Genomic DNA, 14,736 nt, shown 5'->3' with positions numbered 1-14,736 from the left:
GTCACAAGCACTGGCTTATTCTACTTCTTGTTCTACCTGCAAAGTCACTGCCTCCTAGTGTCTTGTGCTTGGCTTCTGAGTACTCATCACCCTTCTACCCCAAATGCTCAGGCAGAACTGTGAAGGGTTTTTCCAAAGACCAGCCAGTTCCAGGAGAACTCCCCAGCATAAGGGTCACCATCTGCTACTTAATGAAACACAAACTTGACAACACCATCACTTTCATTAGGGTGGCAGAACTCCTCCCCACAACTGAAGTCAAACAGTATTGAGTGAGTCCCAAGCTGGTGCACACATGAACTCAAGCGCCCAACAGAGGAGAATCAGCATCCCTTCAAGTACACATATCCTATTTATAAAGATTGACCATCGCTGGACCATAAAGCAAATTCAACAAATACCAAAGAATCAAGAGAAGATCATAAACATCACATTCTCTGCCACACACACAATCAGGTTGAAATTACTGACAAGATCTTAAAATACATTGATAAATTTTAATATAGTTTTTAGGCAACTGATCAGTGAAAGAAGAAATCATGAATGAGTTTTGAAATTAAGAGGGGGCTGAGGTGTGGCTCAAGTGGTAGAGTACCTGCCTAGCAAAGGGAGGGGAGGGAGGAGAGGGGAGAAGGGAGGAAGGAATAAGAGAAAACTCTACCCCAGGAAGGTCCCTGAGAAAAACCAGTGGAAGCTGCTAGAGGGCAGGCCATCCCCAAGGCCACAGATGCCAAGGTCCAGGGTGACCTGAGACAATCAGCCTATCTGGATGGCTAGAGGAATACACTCCACCTAGCAGACCACCAAGAACACTACATGTGCAGGAGAAGCCAAAATTCTCACAAGGCTGCCACAGAAACTTCTATGCCAAAGGAAAAACATCCAAACCATTGTTTGTTTGTTAGTACTGGCATCTGAACTCAGGGCCTCACACTTGATAGGCAGGTGCTCTACCACAAGTCACTCCACCAGTCCTATTTTGTGTTAGATATTTTCAAGACAGGATCTCACAAACTATTTGCCCAGCCTGGCCTCACTGCAGGCTCTCAATCTCGACCTCCTGAACAGCTAGGATTACAGGCATGAGTCAATGGCACCCAGCTCTCGATCATTTTTTATTGCACACCTACCCTCAAAAACTGATTAATGACTACAAATTATGGGCCAGGCTGACAGAGAGTCACATCAATTTCAGCCTATTGACACCCAGTCTGGGACTTTGTGGCTGTCCGAGCTGTTCTCCATCTTGTCCCTTCATGAGGCAGCAGGGCTTCTCACCTGTCCCCACCAATACCCCCATAGCAGGGGCTCTGCTTTCCAGCTTATCTCTGCACAGGCCCCATTCACCTGGGAGATCACCTGCACATTAACCATGGCCTCCAAGGTCTATAATCTCTCCTTTTCCATCTATGTTGACCATGACACAGGCCAGCTCTTGCACCTGGTAATCTCCCTCCTGCACCTCTTCAGACAGGGCTATCTACCTAGAGATGGCTTGCACAGTTCATCTCAGCCCCTGCCTGCTGCACTGATTGCAGTGGCACCTCACCTATCTGTCCTCTTGTCACTGGCCACTGGCCTCTCTTTGATGCTTGCTCACTATGGAGTCTTCCAGGGCCAAGTTGGTAGGTGAAAAGTAGTTAAGAGCAGGGACACACAGATGACAACATACAGAACTTTCTCTAGAGTCATCTAAGGGCTATTTCAGGAAACCACCCCTAAGTGACACTGTGGGCAATAATTTGAAGAAAGACAGACAAGCTGCTGAGATGATCTGATGTCCAAAGGCATCCTGAGACCCAATCTCACCTGATAACTGAGGACCCCTCCCAGTTGAGGTCTGATGTACCCCACAAATGCAGCAAGGAGGGAAAGGGCTTATGACCAACCACGCCCACCACTGTCACTCCAAAACCTCCTGGTGAAAGGGACATGAAGAGACATGGTCTATTCAGAGTTTCCAAATTTGATTCAAAAAGAACTGAAAAGGAAAAGCATACGGGGCAATTACTGAGAGTGAAATGGCACGACCGCTGTGAAGACACTAAGTTTACACCCAGCACAGGACCAGCCACAGGCCCTAAGGACAGGAATACCTGCATCCACACAAAAAGTTGTACACTGACGTTCTTAGAAGCTTTATTCAAACAGCCCAAAACAGTTGTCCGTCACCAGAAGAACAGATAATAAGCCGGATGGAGAATGGGCATACACCACTCCACAACGGGAAAACAGAAACGGTCACACGCAAACCACATGGGTGAATATCAGAGACATGATGAAGGAAAAAGGCAGGCACCAGGGTGCACAGCGATGACTTCATGTGACGTTCAAAAGAACACAAAGAGGGTATCTTAAGAGGGAAGGGTTGATGGAGGGCACGAGGGGCTGGGAAAGGCACAGTAGTAGCAGTCTGTCAGGGATTCAATTGTCAGGCCTCGGAACCTATCACAACTCAGAATGGCACACTTAAGGTTTGTATATTCACAGTAGGTACATCTTTCCTCAAAAAAAAAAAGTTCCTCAAACAAATATTGAACTCTAAGTTATGTCCAGCATGCATGCTTAAGTGTTTAGAGGGAAGTGGATGAAAACATACTAATTTGAATACGTTCCACTAAAAAGATGGATTAGTGGATGACAGAAAAATGAATGGCAGTGAGATTAAGCAAACAACAAACTAATACCTACAGGATATGCAGTAAATACATAAATAGGGGCTAGGGAGCTGGGAGCATGGTTCATGTGGTAGAGAGCCTGCCTAGCAAGCATGAGGCCCTAAATTCAAACTCCAGTACTGCCAAGAAAAAAATATGCATACACACACATACACATGCATGTAATTTACTGTTTATTGTGCAATTTTTCTGTATTTTTGAAATTCTAAAAAATACTGACTTCCTAACATTGTGGATAAGCAGCTGAGCCCATCAGTTCTGGAGGACAAAGGTGAGGAGGACAAAGAACAGAGAAGGGGCGATCATCCTGAACCCTGGTGTTTCAGGGGCTTCAAGAAGCAACAAGTCTAGAGCTGATGGCTTACGCCTATAATCCTAACTACTTGAGGAAGCAGAGATCAGGAGGATCATGGTTCAGAGCCAGCTTGGGCAAATAGTTTGTGAGATCCTATCTCAAAAATATCCAACATTAAAAAGTGCTGAAGCAGTGGCTCAAGTGGTAGAGCACCTGCCTGGCAAATGTGAGATCCTGAGTTTAAACCAGTGCCACAAAAGTTAAAAAAAAGAAAGAAGAGCAGCAGTAGGGCTAGAGGAGGACAGGTGGCTGCAGGGCCAGCAGAGGGAGGGGAGGGACAATGGGCGCAGAGTGAGGATGACTGACCTCCGTTTCTGATGGCCATGATCCCTTGGTGGAAGTCTTCGAAACTGATCGCGCCGAGCCCACTGGGATCCAAGTACTGGGTTAAGTCCTTCACCTGCAATGGCCAAATGAGAATGTTATGCACGGTCTTCCCAGATTGTGGCAGGGGCACAGTACGCTGGCCCTTTCATCATACACAGAGAAGCAGCACAGAGCTGAAACCAGAGCCACTGATTCCTCCAACCAAGGAGATAGAGGGAGTAACAGAACCACCACGCAAAGGGCAGAGGGGAGTCCTGGTGAGAAGCTGCCATCCAGCATGTAGATTATGAATAATGAAAATAACAGCCTGACTTTCAGAGCCAGCAGCTGAGCTGCCCAAGTAAGAAGACCAGAAGTTTTAGGCTTTTAGGAACTGCTCCAGCAAGTACCTAGAATATGTACCCACTCACACCTGCTCCAAGTCCCTAGTGGAAAATAACTGAGATAGCCAGGCGCCAGTGGTTCACATCAGTAATCCTAGCTACTCGGTTCAAAGCCAGCCTAGGTAAAGTTTCGAGAGACTCTACCTCACTAGGGAGGGGGTAGTGCGCACCACAAAAATGGGTTGGTGGAGTGGCTCAAGGTGTAAGCCCTGAGTTCAAACGCCAGTACCACAAAAAAAAAAAAAAAATGCTGATAAGCACATGAAAAGATCTGAATATCCTTAGTCCTGCAGGAAATGCAAAATAAAATTACAATGAGATATCACTCCCTAGAATGACTGCACTCAAAACAGGACTGGGGATGTAGCTCTATGGTACAGAACTCACATACATGTACCAAGCTCTGGGCAGGACCAAAATAAAAAAAAAAAAAAAAACCACAAATCTGACAATGACAGTAGTAACAATTTTGGTAAGGATGTGAAGAACCTGGAACCTCACACCTTTCAAGGCCGTAAAGTAGTCGGGCTCATTTGGGAAAACACTAGTCCAGGTAGTTTCTTTTAAAAAGCTAAACATAAGCTTAGCATACAATCCAGCAACTCTGCTCTCAAGCCCAAGAGAAAGGAGAACAAGTCCACACAGAAATATATCGACAAATATTCACAGTAGCATTTTTCAAAACAGCCAAAAAACAGAAACAACCCAAGGATCCATCAACTGAGGAATGGACAAATAAAATGCGGTATACCCATAGAGTGGAATATTACTCAACCACAAAAGGAGTTAACCACCAAATACATGACAACAGGTTCATACAGTGAACCTTGAAAACACTGCTCAGCAAAATAAGGCAGACATTAAAGACTACAGGTTACGTTATTCACATGCAGAAAATGTTCACCCTGGGACTGCAGGGTAGAAAAAGGAGAGGCTGCTTCTATGTGGAAACATAAAAACTAGTGATGGCTGCATGACTCTACACACTAGAAAATCCCTGACTGCACACTTACAGTGCGAGAATTTCATCAAACATAAATTATATTTCAGCAAAGCTTTTAAAACATAATACGGACATGGGAGGGGGAAGGTAAATAAAACAAAGAAGGTGAATATGGTTGATGTACTTTCTACACAAGTATGGAACTTGTATAGCGTATGGAACATCTGAACCTGTTGGAATCACCATAAGAAGAGAACTAAGGTCGAAAGGAGAATAACAGAGGGGATGAACCAATTCAAGGTATTTATTTATATATTGAGAGAGAGAGAGAGAGAGATCACAATGAAACTCCCTGTATAATAACCATCATAAACAACCAAAATGTCTTTCTTTTAAAAATGAAAGACAGGAAGGTAAAATAAGTCCTGTTCAGGGGTTGGTTACCAGTGGGAGAGGGGAGTGCATAAGGAAAGGGTGAAGGAGAGTGAATATGGTGGAAGTACTAAGTATCCATGCTGAAACTGTTCTAAGAAAGGAGGGATGGAGGGGGTGAATCTAACTAAGATATATTCCAAGTACTTTTGTAAATGTCACAATGTGCCCCAGTACAACCATAATATGTTAATCAATAAATAAAAGGAAAAAAAACATAAACGGACATTAAGAAAGAATCAAGAGAGTGATACATGTTGAAGTAAGGCAAACAAGACCCAACAGAAGTCTGAGAAGATAACTGAAGCACAGACACAAAGCAGATACTTAAATTACATTATTAAAAAAAAGATCTTTAGGCCGGGCTCTGGTGGCTCACACCTGAAATCCTAGCTATCAGGAGGCAGAGATCAGGAGGATCGCAGTTTGAAACCAGCCTGGGCAAATGGTTCAGGAGACATTATCTCAAAAAAATATCCATCACAAGAAAGGGCTAGTAGAGTGGCTCAAGGTAAAGGCCCTGAGTTCAAACCCCAGTACACAAAATAAATACATAAATAATAATAATAATAATAATAAAAGTCTCTAGGATTAAAAAAGAAAGTTAACTACATACTGAAATATGTCAGGTACAAAAGATATCAACTCCCAACCACAAAGACTTACTGCAAGACTTTCTTGGATTGTAAGAAAAAAATTTTACTCCTTTAAATAGCTACAAAAAAATCAAGTAACTTTTATTAAAGAAGGGAAACTAAATTACCACTTAGTAATAGTCTTAACTCTTAACATTCTAAGTGCTTTCGGAACTGGGACCCTCAACATGATGGAAAGGAGAGAAACTCCTAAGACTAAATCCTGTCTCAGGCCATTTGTGCTGCTGTAACAACGTGCTATCGGCTGGGTGATTTATAAGGAACAGAATATCTACTTCTCACAGCTCTGGAGGTGGGAAGCTGACATCCAATGTCTGGTGACAGCTCTTACTAGGGAAAGAACAGCAGGAGCGAACTCCTCTCTTTCATTAGGGCTTTGTCAGTCTCTACCCCTTGACCCTAATGACTCACCTCCTAAAGGGCCCCCTCTCAACACCACAACAACAGTGATTAAATTTCAACATATTAATTTTGGGAGGACATTCATATCACAGCAGTCTAATTCTGAATTTAAGTGCCACTCAGAATGTGCTTTAAAAAAATAAAGGCTTTTTCAGTTCTGTTCACTCAAAACAGCCCGAAGGTCAGAAATGAAATTTTCAGAAATCTGAATGTTGATTGACTATTTGATGACATTAAGGCACTGTGGTTAGTTTTTGCAGCTGTAGTACTATTTTAGAATTCCTCAAAGAGCATTGTTTTTTAGATATACTTACTAAAACATCTGAAGATACCTCAAAAGTAAACAGCCTTGGGTTGTACTATTTATATTTCATTTCCCACTTAAAGAAACTAGGACCCTGGAGAGATGCTGGAAATATGTGAGTTGAGTAGGGGTCCACTGTCACTCATGAGAACAGAGAAGCTGTGGAGGACAACTGTTGGGGTACATCAAATGGATCCAGGTGTCAACATAAAGAGGCTTGCTAGCTGGACACCTGGGCACCAGTGGGTGACACCTATAATCCTAGCTACTTGGGAGGCTGAGATTGGGAGGACTGAAATGAGGTGGGGTGAGGTGGCTTCCACAAGCCAGAAAAGAGACAAGTGAGCACAGTAAGAATGATAACCACAAACACATAAAAAAATGCTTCTACCATGAGGACGTGATTAGGGTAAAGAAAGAAGTTCACTGCTAGAAAATACCAGCAAACCACGGATGTGAAAACTAGCGAACAAAAGCAAAGAGCTCAGCATCCACTCTGCCTGTCTGTGCAAACTGCAGCACTTGACAACCCAGCATCAGACAGGGCCACACGGGACCTCCTGACAGACGCATCTGCCACAAAAGGAGGGAGCGGCAGCCAAACAACCCCACTTGCAACCCTGAGCTGCTTATCAAGCACAAGGACTCAGGTAATCAGACGTCACAACACAGGAAACACAGACACCAAAGAAACACCTCTTGATATCCAAGGGGCGTAATCAGCAAAACCTCTATTTCTTCAGGGCTGGCACTGTCTTGGCTGAGGCCATATCCACTAATTACCAAAGTCCACAGTCCCCAGGTCAGCATGGGTAGCACGGCACCCACCTTCCTAGACAAGGAGGCCCTGTCCAGGAAAAGGGCAGCAATAGGGTCTACCCTAGTGCTAGCCAGGATGAGGGGAGGATTGAGGGGACACACAGGGTGTCAGTGAGACACAACCAGGTCTGGGAGGACAGGGCAGTAACCTCACTCATGGGCACATCTCATGAGCATCAAGTAAGGTCTCTGCTCCTCCTCACAAAGGAGCTCCAAAGGGAGTCACTGCCTTTGCTTCACAGCTACATCTAGGAAACCTCAGGTCCAACAGGGAAGGACAGAAAGATCAGTTTGGATCACAATGACCCAAACTGGAAGCAAGGAGAAAGGTTTCAGAGGTACAGCTGCAAGACAAGGGACAGACAGCTGAAGGCAGAAGAGCAAGAATGGAGGCCATCTGCCCCATGGAGATGAAGGGTGAGGGAACAGGGCAATCAGACCACCTTAACCTGAGTTTGAAGCCAGTATCAATGAGGACAGTAAGGGGCTGACAACCAAGGGAGTGACTGCTCAAGTCGAGACAGACAGGTGGAAAAGCAGGGGGGTGGAGGCAGAACCCTGAAGAACAGCCAAGTGAAGAAGCAGAAAGAGAGCTAGACAGCAGCAGAAACACAGCTGTCTCCTCTTGGGACTGCAGTGGGATATCAAGAAGGTTGCTCAATGACCTATCACATTACCTGGACCCAGAAGTCAAGATGTAATCTAGAGAATCTAGACTCAAGGGCACCAGAAAAAGGAGACCCCAAGAGGACCAGACCACCATGTTACCCCCACCATCTGTCGTTGCAACATCAAGTCAGACTTACAGAGGACCAGCCCTAGCTGGGCTCGCAAGCCCTCCACAATGGCAAAATGGCAGACACTGTCCCTCAATCCAAGGGTTAGTGTGACACTGGGCCATTTAATCGGCCAATTTCTTGTAAACAACTGAACCAGTTATCAAATGCTATCCTTCTTACATCTCATAAAAGCCTTTATTCCTAAAGCATATGGTGCCTAGAGAGAGTCTTCTTCATGAAGAGTTATCTGATACAGAACCCACTCCATACTTGAAATGCCTAAGAATTTCAACAACAAAGCTACTAACAGAACACAAAGTACCAGTGTTCATTCTGAAACCCTAATCAAATACTTTTAAAATAAATCTTTAACTTTTACATGTTACCAGGTTAGAAAAAAACAAGGATTAATCAAGGTATGTATTTTGGGGGTTTGTATTTTTGTTTTTGGTGGGACAAAGACAGGCTATAAGTAGAATGGGGCACAATAGGTTGCCTGGGGATGGGACCTGCCCTCCCATGGGGTAGTATAGGTTTTAAAGGCACCTCTCCTCCCCTCCTGTCCCCTCCCTCCCCTTTTCAGCAAAACCCAGCACAGCCAGAAAACTAGCCAAGAGACATAAACCAGGGCAGTCAAAGCAAGCCAGTCCCTCTCCAACAAGTGCAGAGAGCCTCCCACAGAATCACCAGAAGAGAAGGGCACTGTAAGTCACAGGAATAGTGCTGGCTCCCGTAGAATCATGCTAATATGAAGAACTTACTACAGATGTGGAAACATACCCACTAATCTGAGTGGTAAGGAACAAGTCCTCTAGCTACAGTTCCCTGGAATGCTGGAGGCTACCCATGGCTGGGTAGGGAGGAACCACCTCATTTCTGCATCTTATCAGAAGAATAGTGACAACAGGCAAGAGTCCCTGGGGCCACCCTTTGGCTATTCAACTTCACACTAGATGAGCATTGGCTAGTGGGCAGGAGAGGTAACTGTGAGATGCCTAATGGCAGACCATTTCTAAAGATCACACTGAGGCCTGAAGCCACTCATCTCATTGCAGCTACTCCTCTAACTGGACCTGCAAAACATCTAAGCCTGCACACCGGGGTTTTCCCTGCGATGCCCTGCACTTCAAAGCCTTGTACTCCATGAGCCTGAAGGGACCAACTCACCCCAAGGCAGCAAAGTGCTCAGGATACAGAAACCTCACCTGCCCTTGCAGCCCAAGGAAAGTTACAGTCAGCACCAGCCTTCATGATACCTTCCATACACACAGCATATATCATATAACTAAAACACAAAAACAGCTTCTTTACTGGCACCTTTGGAAGCAAGCCTGGCGTATTTTAAATACACAGAGGTTATGATTTTCAGTGTAAGACCATGGCTACTTCTGGGGACCAGGGAAGAAACAAGATGTTGGAGAAGGAAAATGGGTATATAGCTGCGTCCACAACATACTGCAATTTAAAAAGAAGCACGCAGGCTGATGGAGGGGCAGACAGGATGGATGTGGGCTGCAAAATCTCACCTCTTAAGCATCAAATTGAAAAAAGGAAAATCATGGTTCTTTTGTACTTATGGTGGTCTAAGTTCAACCTTTCACCACTGGGCTAGTATTTTTTATAAATTTTTCTAACAGGAATTTCATTGATCTACAGTAATTTTAAGGTCACAAATAATGACTCTTACAAAATCTAAACATAATGGGTGTAGTAAGATATATATATTAGAAGTCAGATGTGGCTGGGGGCCAGTGGCTCACGCCTGTAATCCTAGCTACTTGGGAGGCTGAGATTGGGAGGATCAGTGTGTTGTGGAGTCCAGGGGGGCCGCTCCAGGGGCTCTTGTCTTCGCTGGGCTTAGGAATAAGCTCATGAGACACAGATAGTACACACACAGGTAGATTTATTAGAAAAAGAAAAGGTTGCAGCTGGAGCAGTGCATGGAACCTGGAAACCAGTGGCTCCCTGCTCAGGTGAAGGCTGGGGCTTTTTATGGACGCTTTAACTCTGGGTTAGGGTAATGGGTTCTTTCCATTGGTCATGGATTCGCACATGCGGGCTCTCTTCGATGAGCTGGTCTGTTTGCCGCTTATGGGGGAGAAGGGGAGACAACCTTGAGAGCATCCCATCTATCAGCCCTATGGCAGATTTATGAGGCCATGTATCTCCTTCTTAGGGTGCAGGGCTCATAGTGCTCTCCATGGGGGATGGGATACTCACTCATCTGTCCTTTAGGTCCCCAGACCCAACAAAGGTTCCATATAGTTTGAGAGACACCATCTCCAAAATAATCAGAGTGAAATGGACTGGAGGTATGGCTCGAGCAGTAAAGCATCTGTTCTTGCTGGGCAACAGTGCCTCACGCCTGTAATCCTGGCTACTCAAGAGGCAGAGATCAGGAGGATCATGGTTTGAAGCCAGCTCAGGCAAATACTTCATGAGACCCTATCTCGAAAATACCCAACACAAAAACGGGGCTCGTGGAGGGACTCAATGCTACCAAGCATGAGGCCCTGAGTTCAAACCCAGTACTACAAAAACAAAAACAAACAAACAAACAAAAAGGCCTGTTTTGCAAGTACAAAGCCCCAACTTCAAGCCCCAATTCCACTAAAAAAAAAAAAAAAAAACAAAGGTCAGACATGAGGTGACACTCAGGCACATAGAGGTATGCATCTTAGATTCCCTGACATATTGCTCTCCCCTCCATAGCATATAACTTTCATTGTATCTCACACACAGTCAAGTTACCAGTAAATTCTGTCCTGCTCCACTTACAACCAAAAGTAACATAATTCTGATCTTTCTGCAACACTCCCATGAAAGTAAGTTTCAAATGCCACAAGCAGCAGGAAACAATAAATCTTTTCTGTTGGGCGAGCTGTGAAGAATCTTTAGTGATGTTAATATTTGCAGAGGTGATGTGCTTAATTCTTGATTGAATAACTTTTGCTGGTTGGGTCATTTTAACACAACTAACTGAAGTGTTCTTAGAAGTGTAAAGATGTTTAATAAAACATTTTAGATTTAAATCCAGGTAAAGAATCCACATACTTCCCAGTTTTCACACCAGATCTCCCTCCAAGAATGATCTGATTCTCTGCAATGCTCACCAGAGCAGAATTCTCAGATCAAGAAATGAACAAAAGTAAAGACATGCCACCAGTCTGTTCTCAGGGCCTTTGAAAGTTGGACACTATTGACAGATGATATGAGATTCCTCTAGGGAGGTGATTTTACACCTGTAACCACCTAGAAAGCAAACTGAGAAAGCTTGCTCTTTCAGCTGGGGCAGGAGTCACACAGGTAACCTCATTGAACTGCAGAAAGCTGGCTTCTGTCTGGTCGCACTGGGCTCAGGGACCCCGCACAGACAGGACCAGAGGAGTTTTCTAACCCCATTAAATCTGCTTTAAACTAGCTAACACAGCAAGTAACTTTGGAGAATGAGGGTTATGCTTTATAGCTTGCTTAAAGATCCTTTGCAATTTCTTTGGCTAAGTAGAAACATTTACTTAAAAAAAAAAAAAAAAAAAAAACCTGGCTGGTTCTGAACACAAAACAACTTACCCATACTGAAATTACTGGGTGCTACTGGGGAAAGCGAAGTCATTCGAGTTCTACTGTCTATCTTCTTGACAACTGAAAAGGCAAGGTGTGTTCATTTCTAAACTTAAACTTGAAAGGATGACAGGCTAAATATTGTAAGATTTCCCAACACTCAATGTGCTTGCTTGCGGCTTGGTTTTTCTGAGTACAAAAGTAGCTCAGGTGAGGACATAATGCTCTGATCATTTGAGAGGACTCATGGATCTTTCTTGGCTTAGGAGGAGGATTTAGGAAACTCTAGCATAAAAACACTGTCTCTTACATGGAAAAGATCATTCCAAATGCCCCAGAGAGGCATATCACATGCTTGGGAACTCATCTGCACCTTTCAGATGCTGAAAGGTCCCAGTTATATCTGTCCTTAAGCAGGAGAAGCTTTCTCAGCTGCTAGCACTCAGTCCTAACATGGTGATAGCTTCCCTTTTCCTGATAGCTACTGAGATGGGATGTGGGACTCACCCAGCACCTAGAGCTCCCCTCTCCCTTAACTCTCCCTCAGCACTGGGATTTTGGTAGCTTGCTGCTCTAAGTTCCAAACTCCATCCTTTGTTTAAAGTTCTCCCTGGCATGAGAGGGGAGGGAATGAGTGAGGTGGCAGAGCAGGTAGGGACAGCAGCTGCTTCAGGGGTCACAGCAGTTCTGGCACTTCACCTTACTTCTGTTAACAGTTTTATTGAAATATAATTCAAAGGTCTGGAGATGTAGCTCAATAGCAGAGTATGCAAGGCCATGGTTCAATCCCCGATACTTCCCCCCAAAAAGGGGGGGTTGGGGGCATGATCCAAGCAGTAGAGCGCCATCTGCCTGGTAAGTACTAGGCCCTGAGTTCAAACCCCACTACCAAAAACAAAAACAAACGAACAAACAAAAAAAAAAAAAAGAAAAAGAAAAGAGAAAGCAGAACTCTCCAGCTCCAAACTAAAAAAAGATAATTCATGATTTTTTTTTTTTGTTTTTTATTTTGTTTTGTTTCAATTTTGGTGGTACTGAGGCTTGAACTCAGAGCCTCACACTTGCTAGGTAGGCGCCCTACAACTTGAGCCACTTCACCAACCTTTTTTTGTGTTGAGAATTTTCAAGATAGGGTTTCATGAACTATTTGGCTTCAAAATAGTTGGCTTCAAACCAGGCTAATGTTTGCCTCTGGAGCAGCTGGGATTACAGGAGTGAGCCACCAGTGACCACAGAAAATGGTACTTTAAAAAGTGCAGGAAGGCTGGAGGTATGGCTCAAGTGGTACAGTATTTGTCTAGCAAGTGTAAGGTCCTGAGTTCAAACCCCAGTACCACCAAAGTTAAAATAAAAGTACAGGAAGGTTCACCTACAAGAAAGTTTTTAACAGTAAAAAAAAATTAAAAACCTAAATATCAAGAATAAAAGAATAACCTATTAGCAGGGCATTGGTGGCTCACACTATAATCCTAGTTACTCTGGAGGCTATGGTTTAAAGCCAGCCTAAACAAATAGTTCCCAAGACCCTATCTCAAAAATATCCAAAATGTAAAAGGGTTAGTGGAGGGGCTCAAGTGGTATAGCATCTGCTTAGCAAAGCGCCAGTACTGCCAAAAACAAAAAAAAAAGAAAAAGAACCAATTAAGGGCTGGGATGTAGCTGGGAGGTACAGCACTTGCCTAGCATGTACGAAGCCCTGGGTTTGCTCCCAGCACCAAAAAAGAAAAAAAAAAAAAAAAAAAGAACCAATTAAATGGTAGCATATGCATTCCATGTTTAGAAAACTATTTGATCACTTAAATCATGGTGTACAAGTAGATATACTGGTGGTGTGAGATGCTGACAATATATGACCTAGCTATATTACAACTGTAACTAGAACTCTGTCTTTTGTTTTTGTTTCAATTTAGGCTTTTGGTTTTTTGAGAAAGGGTTTCACTGTGTTAGCCCTGCTGGCCTAGAACTACCAAACCTCCTGACTCAGCTTCCCAAGTGCTAGTATTACAGGCATGTGCCACCGTGCCCAGCACAACTCTGGCTTTGTCTTAAACTGAAAGCTAGGAGGCTGAAAAGATTCACAATACTAGATGGGATTTTTATTTTCTCCTTTATTTGTATGGCTTTTTTAAATGTGCATTATGTCCTTTTTAAGTTTCTTGTCATCACTTTAAACACAGGACCAAACACTAGCTGTTTCTTAGTCTGCTGATCAAGCCTGACTGGTCCTTCTCCAGAAACGAGTCACAAGGCAGGCATCTTCAAGGAGGTTTGAAAAGTAAGCCACCAAGAGGACATCCAGCCACTTTATGGCTTTTACTTTCCTTGCCAGCCAGAACCATGCTGATCGGGATAGATCTTCTCATAAAAGGGCTTTTCATTTTCAATAGCAGAAAAATCCTAGCCTTGTTTTTCTTGAGTAAAGTAAACCAACCCACCTAGTGCTGGATCCCCCATGAAGGTATCCAGATGCCTGAGTCCCAGAGGTTGAGCAGGGATCAATAAGCAGAACATCCACCACTAAACACTGAAGTAGAGTCCTCAGTGTTCCTGTGGCATGAATAACCATGCCCTTCGTGAGGGTTATGAAAGGCTCCTGGATGTGAAGAAAAAATATTTTCTCAAGGTCAAAGCTCACCCACCCACCCACCCATAAATGCCTCTGAGTCCTTGTTGAGGGTGCTTCGTAGAGATTGAGCCTGAGCTACAAAAGGGCAGCGCCAAACCCAGGAATTTCAGCCACAGGACAAGGCTGTGGGATGCTGTACCCAGGGCACCAACTTGCTAAGAGATTTGGTTCAGCAACAAAGGCCCTGACACTCAGCCAGTAAGACCCAGTCACTCCCGTCTGCAGGCCAGTGCAGTCAGGCTCTCCTCTGGAAAAGACAGCCCCAGGTGGAGAGCAGTCAGTTCTGGGTGCCACAGGTCTAGGATCAGACTCAGCCCCTCTTGCCAAGTGTCTTCCCGGTCTTTGCAGAACTGTCCTCAAACAAGCCTCCTGGTCATTAGTGACAGATCCCACATCACAGTCTGCACTAAGACCCACAAAAGAGGAGTACCCAATGCGTATTCCAAGCTTAAGTGCTCCTATCTGCTTTGG

General features: G+C 44.2%; 1 protein-coding gene across 5 annotated transcripts in view; it reads right to left on the bottom strand.

Moving 5' to 3' along the window:
• The window catches only part of Rab11fip3 (RAB11 family interacting protein 3), a 71,332-nt gene that overhangs the window by 37,553 nt on the left and 19,043 nt on the right, over positions 1 to 14,736 (bottom strand). For all 5 annotated transcript variants that reach the window (XM_074059789.1, XM_020176723.2, XM_020176731.2 and 2 more), the window contains exon 2: positions 3,340 to 3,433. In XM_074059789.1, the coding sequence (XP_073915890.1) occupies positions 3,340 to 3,433 (94 nt within the window). The remainder of the gene's footprint in view (positions 1 to 3,339; positions 3,434 to 14,736) is intronic.

Source organism: Castor canadensis, chromosome 17 (assembly GCF_047511655.1).
Source record: "Castor canadensis chromosome 17, mCasCan1.hap1v2, whole genome shotgun sequence".
NCBI classification, from domain to species: Eukaryota; Metazoa; Chordata; class Mammalia; order Rodentia; family Castoridae; genus Castor; species Castor canadensis.
Note: the sequence above shows the minus strand (reverse complement) of the source record. Positions and strands in the feature narration are given on the sequence as shown.